We start from the raw sequence: 13,195 nt of genomic DNA, 5'->3' as shown, positions 1-13,195 counted from the left end.
CGCCAAGCGCTTGGGGCGGCATGCCATGGGGGGCACTCTGCTGGTTGCCGGGAGGGCGGCAGGCAGGCAGCCTTTGGCGGCTTGCCTGCGGAGGGTCTGCTGGTCCCCCGGCTCCAGTGGACCTCCCACAGGCATGCCTGTGGAGGGTCCGTTGGTCCCGTGGCTCCACCGAAGCCGCGGGACCAACGGACCCTCCGCAGGCACACCTGCGGGAGGTCCATCGGAGCTGCAGGACCAGTGACCGGCAGAGCACCCCCCATGGCATGAGGACATGCTTGGGCGGCAAAATGTCTAGAGCTGCCCCTGTCACCCCTTCAGCCCCACACAACTGTCTCTCACTTCTAGGCTGACCAGACGGCAAATGTGAAAAATCGGGACAAGGGGTGGGGGGTAATAGGAGCCTATATAAGAAAAAGACCCAGAAATCGAGACAGTCCCTATAAAATCGGGACATCTGGTCACCCTACACACCTCTCACCCAAGCCATCAGTCTCCCAAAACAGCTCACAGAATCCGGAATTGCTGACTGAAATGGCTTTTGTCTGTGTAAATGTGCTGCCCCCTGGTGCTGCTGGAAGGAGGAAGGCAGACTGCTGTAGCTACTGGCTCCTTGTTTGGGCTTGTCTAGTCCTTGCCCCTAACGCTGCTGAACATTGCTTCTGTTGCTCTCTTTTTCGTGCAGGATGCTGGTGGCTCACCCTGGGAAATTCTTTGGAGGGTTCCATCCACAGAGTGCTCTACTGAGGGGTATGGTGGTAGCTCTAGCATCATATTGGGGCTTCTGTGACAGAAACTTTTATCAGAGTAGGCTTCCTTTTTAACATAAGCTAACCCCTTCACTGCCCTTCTCCAAAACCAGCAATATTTTGTTTCATCTCTTGCTCACTTGATCAGAAGCAATAGCTAACTAACAACTCTCAAAAAGTATGCAGTACAACTGTAATAGTATGCAGTACAACTTCAAGAGCTTTCAGAGGGATGAAATGGGAAGGGACTGCATTGCTAGGAATAGTATTTTTCAAGCTTCTAAAAATCAGGGAAGGTGCAAAATGAATAATCAGTAAAGCCAGTAACTTGACAGTGTATCTTCTTATAATTTTGTTCATTATGATACTGCCTAAGGACCAACCAAGAATGTGGCCCCATTGTGCTAGGCACAATACGGACAGAGGGTAGTAGATGATTCCTGCCCTGAAGAGCTTACAGTCTAAATACACAAGATGGACACGGTTGGGGTGTGGGGTTTTTTGGGGTGTGGGTTTATTTAGGAGGGGATAAGCTAAATGGAAAGAGAAGCAAAGAGAGAGGGCAAATTGAAGGGAAGGGACGTATGTGGAACAGGGTAGGGAGAAGAGTGGAAGAGGGGCAGGTGCGGACTGACCTGTAGTGACAAAAGACTATGGGGATGGGGAGAGGGTTGGCACAAACAGCCAATCAAGGCAGAGAAGGTCCAGTCAAAACAGTTTTATTAATTAATAGGATATGTTGTTACATACCTCAAAACAGACTCCATTCAACTTACATTGGTAATATGAATATTAATAATCAGCAACAGAATTCCAGATGTGATAATACAGTGCACTTTGCAATGCCAAAATATTCTTGTCTCTGTGAGAGTAGTTGAAAATACTAAATGCTTGTGGAAAAGTACAGAAAACTATATCACATTTCTTAATCCTTTGTAAACATTTTGTTTTAACGAAGCATTTTGTTCCTTACCTTCACCTTCAGGGTACTTCAGGAATCTCCTTTTGCTTAGGCTAGTTGAAGCATGGGGCAAATGTATAAGCATGGGATTAATATATCATTCCTAATGCCTTTGGCAAGTTACTAACCTCTCTGTTTTAGTTTCCACACCTGTAAAATGAAGAAAATAATGTGTAATTACTTGGTCTACAAGGGGTTGTTGTGAGGATTAAATACTTAATCTTTCTATGGAACTTTGAAGATGTAAAGAGCTAATTATTAATAATTTGTGGTGATGGTCATATTGAGTAGAAACAATATTGTGTAGTAAATGTTGCATGAGACGGGGGCCCATGAGACCGAGGGTCTGTTGCCAGCTCTGCCACTGACCTGCTGCATGACCTTAGGCAAGTTACTTCACCTCTTTGTGCCTCTGTTACTCTCTAACTGTTTGTCTCTCTTGTCTGTTTAGATTGAAATCTCTTTAGGTATGCGATTGTCTCCTGCTCAGTATAGATACATTGTTTAGCAAATGGGGGCCTTGATCCTGGTAGAGGCCTCTTGGTGCTACTGTAATAGAAATAGGAAAAACTATATTGCTCCAACACACAATTGATTCAGGCATCACAGTGGTGATCCCTCCTCTTCTGTATTTAAAAAATGATCAGTAGCAAAATTTTGGCTATAAAGACTTTTCCTTTGGATGTAGTACATATCAGTGCTGGGAGTTCTATGCTTCTAAAAGGCAGGATTCACTCAGCTTAGTACAGGGATTTCCCAAACACTTAGGTCTGGTCTAAATCCAGAGGATGCAAACAAAAGGTTTAATTAAAGGTATTGCATTTTTATTTATTTTTTTAAATTGATTTAGTTAAACTGGTCCAGTTTTGTGAGTGGTGAAGCTTACATTGGTTTAAACCTGGCTTACAGCAGTTTAACAAAATAAGTTTACAAATAAATTACACCAATTTAACTAAAGGTAACGTGTGTGTGTGTGCGCGCGCATACACAAGACCAAAAAAAAAGCAAATACAGTACAGCAGTGTGTTAAACATAAACTGCTAAACAAATAAAGCAGCATTTTTCTTCTGCATAGTAAAGTTTCAAAGCTGTATTAAGTCAATGTTCAGTTGTCAACTTTTGAAAGAACAACCATAATATTTGCTTAGAGTTACTCCATTCCTGAGTTACATAATATAAGAACGGCTGTACCGGGTCAGACCAAAGGTCCATCTAGCCCAGTATCCTGTCTACGGACAGTGGCCAATGTCAGGTGGCCCAGAGGGAGTGAACCTAACAGGCAAGGATCAAGTGATCTCTCTCCTGCCATCCATCTCCAAACAAACTGACAAACAGAGGCTAGGGACACCATTCCTTACCCATCCTGGCTAATAGCCATTTATGGACTTAACCACCATGAATTTATCCAGTTCCCTTTTAAATGCTGTTATAGTCCTAGCCTTCACAACCTCCTCAGGTAAGGAGTTCCACAAGTTGACTGTGCGCTGCGTGAAGAAGAACTTGCTTTTATTTGTTTTAAACCTGCTACCTATTAATTTCATTTGGTGACCCCTAGTTCTTGTATTATGGGAATAAGTAAATAACTTTTCCTTATCCACTTTCTCCACATCACTCATGATTTTATATACCTCTATCATATCCCCCCTTAGTCTCTGCTTTTCCAACCTGAAAAGTCCTAGCCTGTTTAATCTCTCCTCATGTGGGACCCTCTCCAAACCCCTAATCATTTTAGTTGCCCTTTTTTGAACCTTTTCTAGTGCCAGTTGTTTGCAACTCTGAGGTTGTACTGTACCACTTTTCAAATAGGATGTGGAAAAAATGGAAATTATTCAGAAAAAAGCTACAGAATGATTAGAGATCTGGAAAACCTGTCTTACAGTGAGAGACTAAAAAGCTCAATTGATTTTATCCAAGAAAAGGGTTAAGAGGTGACTTCATTATTACCTGTAAGTACCTACATGGAGAGAAGATTTCTGATGATAGAAAGCTCTTTAATCTAGCAGACAAAGGCATAACAAGAAGCAATTGCTGGAAGCCGAAGCTAGACAAATTCAAACTAGACATAAGGTGTATTTTTTAACAGGGAGGGTAATTAACCATTGGAATCATTTATCTAAGGGTGTGGTGGATTTTCCATCTCTTGAAATCTTTAAATCAAGGTTGAATGTCTTTCTAGAAGGTATATGCAATAGCTAAAGTTATGGACTTGATGCAGACATTACTGGGCAAAGTTCTGTGACCTGTATTATTCAGAAAGTCAGACTAGATAATCATCATGATCCCTTCTGGCTTTTAAAAGCAATGAATCTAGATGAGTTTGTAAGTAGAATTAACACTCTGTCCAGCAGAGGTCATTGGTGCACAATTCTATACATAAGCAAGCCAATGCATTACAAACTACTTAAAACTAATATAAGGAATAAGAAAGGCCATGGGAAGTCTCTCTTCCTTGCCCACCACCAAGAGATTCCAGTCTAGGAAGACACTGCCCATGATCCAAAGAACTAACAGTTTAAGACAAGACACAAGTAAGTATTATAAACCATACAAGAGAAGGAGGAAAAACGAGACAAAGGTGACAGTAATAACTTTTCATCATTACGTGTGCACCTTTAGATGTATTTGAATAATAAGAGTGTTTTTAATAAATGCCAGTTAACGTTAACCTCTAGTTAGCCATTGTTAATTGGCTGGGTTTTTTTTATAGAAATGGGTCTTGATGCTGGATTGTAAGGGTAAGAGGGCTGTGGCCTTATGGGTTAGTTCAGGGATGGTGTTTCATGTGCACAGAGCTGTGTTTAAGAAAGAACCCGAGGGCTAATGGGGAGATGAAAGCGTGGAAGCTCGGTTTGTATGAAATGCTTAGATTTCAATAAATCTGTATTCTCCCACAGAAAAATAGTCCATCAGAGAATTTCCAATCAGCTCTAAGTTTCAGGCAGAAAAGGTCTGATTCTTCTTCGAGTGCTGGTTCCTGTATGTTTGGGCACACTGCGCTCATGTGCATGAAACTGGAGATTTATAGCAAGTAGTGTCCGTTAGCAAGTTTCTCTCCTTGTGCTCCAAACTGAGGGCATAAAGGGTGGTGTGGACTGATGTTTCTCCAGTTCCTTCTTACCTCTGTTTGGCCTAAGTCAGAATACTGGGTCCACTATGATCTTCCTCTACAGTAAATACATATTGTAAAAAGTTTTTGGTAAATTTAGACTTAGTGTTTAGTGTTTTTATCATTCGTTTAGTCTCCCATCTGTGGGAGCTTCTCCCCAAGGAGGACTATGCCAAGAGCCTTGTGTCTCCTGCCTCTGTTCCTTATCCATCAGTGACAAGCTCCAGCACTGCCTTTACTGCTATGGTGGGGCTCAGGTTGCCACCAAGTGCAGCACCTGGGGCTCCCTACCCTCCTTAGTCTTGTGAGAGACAGTAGCACCTTGTGGATCAGGCCATGAGGCCCCAGTTGGATCAAGGCTGAGGAGATCCCCCCCTTGTATAGACTGTGAGCAGTGCTCCTCTGCGCACAAACTCCAGAGTAGAGGCAAAACACTTAAGCCTAAGAAACCCTCTCATGAGAATCGGGGACATGACCATAGCATAAGGACAGATTCTCATTCAGATCTGCTTCTAAGAAAAATGGATTCCCTTCCATCTTGGTCCAACGTAGGTGAGTCCTTGAAAACAGCTCTTAAGGAATTAGGCCTGCACATACATCTTCTAAGGTAAGACTCAAAGGAAGAAGATGTATCAGTGCTGATTCTAGCACTGTCCATAGAGAAAAAGATTAGCATCAGGTCCAGTCTGGAAGCTCTGTACTGGACTCCCATTTGACAGTTCAAGCGCATTCCCTGTGGGATCCTCTGAGTATCAGACCTTTGGACACCCGTGATTCATTGGTTCCCACCTCAGGGACTCCTCAGACTTCAGGAGGGACTGAAACCTTTACCTCACCAGAGGATATTTTCATTCTGCCCTATCCACAGTCTCCTCTTCTATTGGCCTGAGTCCTTAGAAATATTTCTACACCCAAAGAGACCATCTTTACCTGCCTTCCATCCCCTCTGCTTCGTATCCCACCTGATTCACATAAGAAAAGGAACTGGAAAGGTGTCAGTCTCTGCCGCCCTTTGTGCCCCCAGTTCGGAGCATGAGAAGAACAACTGCACGTGCGTGGACCAACAGACATTACTTTTACAAATCTCAGCCGCATGGAACACATGCATACCCACTTGTGGAATATAGATAGGAACAACACACATTGAAAAATCTCCAATTACGGGTCAGTCACTTCCATTTTCTGTCATACTTATGGTGAACTCTCAATATTGTAGATGCATTTGCAATCAAAACAGCAAGAAGTTATGAATAGAATAAAAGTCTCAGCAGAAGGTTAAAAATGTGCATATACTAAAATGTAACTTCTAATGCCGATTATGGATTTAAGCAACTGCAGGGAGTTGCAAGCCAAACTGACCCCAGAAATTTTGTTCTCATTTCAGACTTCTGGTTTCATTCCCCTAACAAAGAATTAATTTATTGGATTTTTTTTCAGTGCAGATGCTCAAGAGAGAATAGGAATGCAATATCTCTGTCTGTTCACCCAGGCTTGCAACTCTTAGATTGGAAGTTAAAGATCATTGTGTCATTGATTCATTTTCTTTTTGTTTTTGTTGACATTGTCGACTCTACAATACAGCAAAACTTACACAGAGTTACTTACAAAAAAATATGTAAACTCTATTTAAAGAAAAGGCCAAAGTCAATAGGAAAAAGTTATTTTAAAAATCATGAGTCAGGGTACATGCTGACATCTTGCATGTTCCATGCAATGACTAGCCTCACTTGTTCTTTCTAGTATATTAGCAATTCCACCTTCTTTATAATCCATTGAGTACATTTGGAGTTAAAGGCCATAACTAGGGCTTCTTTAGGGTTTATTTAACTTTATTTTTCAAGGTTTATTTTTAGCAGTTTATGTTCTATGTAGATGTACAAAAAATCAGGCGTTTTGAGGGGTTTCTCTTTCATACTGTATTGAGAAGACTTTCTCTTGGTAGCTTGTTCTGATGGTTAATCACCCTCACTGTTAAAAATGTCAGAAAATGAATGATTGTTTGGTTATTTCATTTACCAAAGGTAATTGAAGCAGATATTTATGAAGTCATTGGGAGGTGAATTATCTCCAGTTCAACAGGTTAATCATTAATATTTGGAGGATTTTCTTGCCATGCTGTATTAGGAGGAGAACATCACCAGAGAGACATTTAATTTGTTTTATTTAACTAAAACAACAACATTATGTATTCTGGATTTTTGTCTTCAACAGCAAACATATACTATTTTAACAAAACAAGCATATGAACTTTTGAATTTAGTTAAACATTCAAGTTTTTTAAAATCAGGTTTGTTTTTGTTAAAATTGTTTTTAACTAAAATAGTTAAATGAAATGTTAAAAAAAAAAACAACAACCCAAAATTAAATTGACAATATCAGCCAGGTCAACATGAGAAACTTAAAATATTGGCTTCTGCAGCTAACTCAGTCAGTCATCTTCACCTTTGTTTTCCTATTTGTTCATAATCTGGAAAAGACAAACAAGCATTCCTGCTTTTTCAGGTCCCAAACGATTTCTCAGTTTGGAATGAATTAGTCCAAAGGAAGAAAATATTCTTTCTACACTGTCAGAAGAAGCTACTGCTGTTAAAAGTGAGATTATCATTTCAACAGTCTATGAATCCAAGTGCTTAAGTGACTTCCACCAGTTCACTGGTGTGGTTTTCTTTAAAACATCATCAGCAAATATATAGTTCTTGAATGGTTTACCCTTAGCTCTGAAGTTTATTATAGTTGGCATTATAGAGGGATGATTGCTGGATGTCCATGTCATAGCCAACTCCTCTTCTTCAGCAGTTAAGGTTTGACCCTGGTACCGAGTATTGAGAATATTTGCAAAAAAATGAGCTGGAGATAGTGCTTGTCCCATTCGGTTTTTTTAATGCTTGTAATTTAACTCCGTCATTGCATATTTCTGTTTTTGAGATCTCACTCAGTTCCTTCCAAATTTCAACAGCATCAGCAATAAAACAGCTATTTCTCTGCATTTTGTTCAAGGCTACAGAAATAGGCTTCAGGGTACTCAGCATGTGTTTCAACATTTCTCTTAAGCCCAAAGTTGAGAACTTTGTCTGTGACAGTACCATCTGTTTTTTCACGATTTTGTTCACAAACTCTCATCAGACTAGGCCAGTTCTTGATATAGTGCTTAAAACAGTCCTCTACTGAGTTCCATCGCATGTCTTGTGGGAGAGTTAGCTTGGTTCCTCCCACTTTTTTCAGCACAGCTGCTGCAAAGTGGTTATGGAAGTATTTTGCAATTTCAGCAACATTAGTCTTTATTTCTGGAACACGGAAGCCTTTGGCTAGGAAGTGCATCAAATGAGCACTGCAACTGTATGTTATTAGCTTGGGGCTCTCTTCTAAATAATTTCTTCTCATCTTGGATACATGTGCAGCATTGTCTGTGACCAAGCTATACACTAGACATTTGAATTTTTTTTCACAGTTTGTTATAGCTACTTCTTGTAAATATTCTGCTGTGTTTGCATTTCCTGATGTAGCAATTGTTTCTGTAAGGAAGACATTCCCTTCTTCTGTTGTCACACAAGCACATACAACAGGATCATTGTGGACATTGCTTCACCCATCAAGACTCAGATTAACAATTTTACCCTCTAGACCTTTTGCACACTGCTCAATTTCTCTTTCATACACTTTATCCAGCAGTTTGCCTGTGACATCAGCTCAGTTGGGTGGACTTTATCCTGGCCTTAATGACTGAACCATGTTAATAAAGTGTGGGTTCTCAATGGAAAGGAGAGTTTGTTGCATAAGGAAACCAGGCAATTTTTTAAATAAATTACCTCTTCTTTTAATCTGCTGGTACATATCACAAATTTATGGATGATAAGAGATTCTGGATGATGGAGATTTCTTTTTTCTTTTTTGCTACAGGTGATATACTGTGGCTATGTGACATACATGATGTGACTGAAACACTATCATTGGCAGATAACTCTGAAACTATAGAAAATGATGATGATCTTGAAGGTGGATAGTCTTCTGAATCCTGTATGTTGAGGATGGATTCTCCTAAACAAAATAAGTCAATGCAGTTATTTAATTATTATTACTATACTGCTCATTTAGTATTACTCATTGCATTCACTGACACTCAGTACTACTTTAAAGATGAAATTGTGAAAGGAAGATCTGCCTATTTCAACTCTTTATTTTTTATCACAACTGCATCTAAAATGATAGTACCATAGAGTAACAACTATATTTTTTTGCTCTAACATGAGAATTCATGAGTAGTCCAGAAGGAAGACAGGCAGTGCTTAAGAAAGAAGTATGAAATAAAAAAGTTTACCAACCTGAAGATCCTGCATGTTCAGACATGTTCCTTTCATCATCTTCAACTCAGCTTCCTCCTGAGAAGGAACACTTCTCATGATGTTTTCATTTGGGCAATCAGGCCTTGCATTTCTTTGTTGCACTGTTTGCATTTTGCATGCATGCCTGTCTTACCCACAGATAGAGGAACTTCATTAAAATATTCCCAAACTGGATCTCTTTTACGGCCTGCTGCCATTATAGGTTTTCCCTTCTAGTGAGAGAATGGTATGGTAGATCTCAAATCAATGAAGGCTATACTCAGAAAGACCTCAAGACTTCTGGAATATGCTTCTCAAATGGTTTCATTTTTGTTTCTACTGCCTGTCCCTCCATTCTCACATTTATCTCCAGACTTCTTCTCCTTGTCTAGATCTATTCTATCCCCAACAATCTTATATTCATTGAACTTTTTGAAACCTTTCACTTTTAGAGAGAGGTGAGTCAGGGTTTCTCAAACGGGTCACCGCTTGTGTAGGGAAAGCCCCTGGCGGGCCGGGCCAGTGTGTTTACCTGCCTCGTCCGCAGGTCCAGCCGATCGCGGCTCCCACTGGCCACGGATTGCTGCCCCGGGCCAGTGGGAGCTGCTGGAAGTGGCAGCTCCCATTGGCCTGGAGCAGCGATCCAAGCAGCTCCCATTGGCCCGGAGCAGCGATCCGCGACCAGTGGGAGCCGCAATCGGCCCGACCTGCAGATAGGGCAGGTAAACAAACCGGCCTGGCCCTCCAGGGGCTTTCCCTACACAAGCGGCGACCCCTGTTTGAGAAACCCTGAGGTAAGGGATTGAGTCTGTGTACACAAATTTGCAGAGGGACAATAGGGTTGAGGTCTGGTATTTCTCACATCTATATTTTATTTATTTTAAAAAAAAATTGTGCTTAACAAGCATGTTATCTCTGGAGAGACAAATCCACAGTTTGAGAACTGCAAAACTAAGCATCTCTGATGGTATCTTCTATACCAGGGGTCAGCAACCTTTCAGAAGTGGTGTGCTGAGTCTTCATTTATTCATTTTAATTTAAGGTTTTGCATGCCAGTAATACATTTTAACGTTTTTAGAAGGTCTCTTTCTATAAGTCTATAACATATAACTAAACTATTGTATGTATGTAAAGTAAATAAGGTTTTTAAAATGTTTAAGAAGCTTCATTTAAAATTAAATTAAAGTGCAGAGCCCCCAGACCGGTGGCCAGGACCTGGGCAGTGTGAGTGCCACTGAAAATCAGCTCGCGTGCTGCCTTTGGCACATGTGCCATGGGTTGCCTACCCCTGTTCTAGACTGAGCACTTGAGTCCCATTGGGTAGATAGAAAGATTAACCTAAATAATCTATACAGAAGCTCTGGGAACCCATAAGATTGGGTCCCTAATCCATGAACTATTGGAACTAATTTACAAAACTTTCCTTATACATTACATGAACATATTGTCTCATACTATAGAATTAGAATTTATAATCCCTATTCCATGATGAGATACATTATAGCTCAAAACTATCTTTAGATAGGTTTTTTCCGCAAAAAGCATTTTATCAAAAAAATCCGATTTAAATAAAAGGGATCAGATTTTTTTTAAATCAGTGATTTTTATCCACCCTGGCTTCCAGTCATTGGTTCTTTTTATGTCTTTACTAGAATAAAGAACCTTATAGTACCCAGTATTTTCTCCCTGTGGGAGATACTTACACCTTGAAATCAAGTCGCCTCTCAATCTTCTTTTTGATAAGCTAAACAGATTGAGCACTTTAAGCCTCTAGCTATAAGGCATTTTCTCCAGCCCTCAAATCACTTGTATGGCTTTTCCCTGCTCCCTCTCCAATTTTTCAATATTCTTTTAAAAATATGGCCACCATAACTCTACACAGTCTTATCAATACTGTACAAAGATTAAAGATGCTGTACACCTCCCTGTTCTTGCTCCCCTGTTTATATATCCAAGGATCGCATTAACCCTACTTCCAACAGCATCACACTGGCATTTCATGTTGAGTTATTTGTCCACTATGACCCTTTAAACCTTTTCAGTGTCACTGCCTTCCAGGACAGAGCCCCCAAATGCAGTAGGTATGGCCTCCATTCCTTGTTCCTAGATGTGTTAATTTGCAGTGTATCACAACCAAACAATGGAAATTAATCTTAAAAAAGAGATTTGAAGGAAGACAGAGTACTGGCTCAGATAGTTGATTTGGAGAAGGTACATAAGGGACAGCATAGGGACAAGCACCACAAAATTGCATTTAAAAACATAAGAAGTATTTCTAAATTGTATGCGAGTAGGAGATTCCTCTAACAGTGGCTTTTTTCCCCCTAAGAAAGCAAAGGTTAAATAGAAAATGCCTTCTTTCCAGGCTATGACCACGTACTAAGTTCTAGAACAGGGATCGGCAACTTTTGGCATGCAGCCCACCAGGCGGCCTACCCTGGCAGCCGCGTGCCAAAGGTTGCTGATCCCTGTTTTAAAACAAACCATAGTTAACTTCATGTTATAAACACATGAAATAGTAGATTTACAATAGAACAGACCTCCTCTTTCATAAAATAGTGCCTGATACTCTACAGTTCATTAATGCAGAGTATGTTCCCTCTTTCTGTAGAAATTAATCTGTCCTAAAATACAGACACTTTATGTGTAATCGGCTTGGTGATACAGTCCCATTTCAGGATGGACCATTTATTGATCCTCTCTCTTACCACCAGCGCAACCACAGTAAGGGCCTGATCCTCTTTACGTTGAAGGGAATGGCAAAACTCTCATTGATTTCAATAGTGCAGGATCACACTGTTTGATTATTTAAAAAGTTGATGGAACCAAGAATTAGGGTGACCAGATGAGAGGAACAAAATATCGGGACACATTGGGGTGAGGGTGTCACCGGCGGAGCAAAAACAAACAAACAAACAAAGGCCTAGTGCTGCCGGCAGAAGGAAAAAAAAAGAGTACTGCCTAAATATCGGGACGTCTGGTCACCCTACCAAGAATGATCCTAGAGCCACACTGAGGAGGACATAAGTAGGGTAATAAAAAGCTGTGTGTAGGGATCATGTACCTTTCACCCCTCCCTCCCCAGTGATTTCACCTATGCTCTCCTTAACTCTTTTCTTTCCTCCAGCCGGGAAGCATGAACTGTTAACCATCCACTTAAACTTATCAAACTCATAAAGTGACATTGCAAAATAACAAAAATAGTTTCAAAAAATGGCTAGACATGGTTGCCAACTGGTAAAAAGAGCGTGTGATGTAACAAATTTATATGCATATTCTGTATTTTCACTAGGAAAGAAATGAAGGAGCTGGAAAAGTCAGGAATGCTGAAAGGAACTCTGAATGCAGAGAAGCAATTGTCTTTCATTAGTGGCTGTATTGACTTGAAGACAGCAGTAGATGGTGCTATGTTCATTCAGGTGAGTTGAGGACTTTTTCATTTCTAGCAAACAAAGGTTATTGTGAGATTTTGTGGTGTTCGGTTGGGGGCAAACTGTTGATTACACACCGAAGCAGTAAACTTTAAACCTATGTATATCTTCATTTATCTGCTTAACTCATTTTTATTTTAAGACAAAATTGTCATGCAACTGATATGAGACTTAAAATCCTGATGCCTTATCAGGGTTCTTAATAATATTTGCTAGCTAATCTCTGTTATAACCCATTAGCAAAGTTTGATCATTTAGAACCTTATAGTAGTTGGGTAAAAGTGAAAAATTATTTAAATTCATCTTATTCTCTTTCTGCCAGAACTTAAGAATCTTTGCATTAGACCATTTTATTCCTTTTGTCTTGGTTGTCAGTCTGCACCCTTCACTGTACACAAATTTGTAAAAAGTGGCCACACTAAGTTCTTTGTGTCTCATGCAACAAAAATGATTAAAGGTCTAGATAACATGACATATGAGGAAAGATTGAAAAAATTGGGTTTGTTCAGTCTGGAAAAGAGAAGACTCAGAGGGGACAACAGTTTTCAAGTACATAAAAGGTTGTTACAAGGAGAAGAGAGAAAAATTATTGTTCTTAACCGCTGAGGATAGGATAAGAAGCAATGGGCTTA

General features: G+C 40.2%; 1 protein-coding gene across 2 annotated transcripts in view; it reads left to right on the top strand.

Annotated features, from left to right (window-relative positions):
* Window positions 1-13,195, top strand: part of CRYL1 (crystallin lambda 1) — a 76,012-nt gene that overhangs the window by 9,420 nt on the left and 53,397 nt on the right. For both annotated transcript variants that reach the window (XM_030561679.1, XM_030561669.1), the window contains one exon: window positions 12,425-12,551. In XM_030561679.1, coding sequence (XP_030417539.1) covers window positions 12,425-12,551 — 127 coding nt within the window. The remainder of the gene's footprint in view (window positions 1-12,424; window positions 12,552-13,195) is intronic.

The sequence above is a fragment of the Gopherus evgoodei genome, chromosome 1 (assembly GCF_007399415.2).
Source record: "Gopherus evgoodei ecotype Sinaloan lineage chromosome 1, rGopEvg1_v1.p, whole genome shotgun sequence".
NCBI classification, from domain to species: Eukaryota; Metazoa; Chordata; order Testudines; family Testudinidae; genus Gopherus; species Gopherus evgoodei.
Note: the sequence above shows the minus strand (reverse complement) of the source record. Positions and strands in the feature narration are given on the sequence as shown.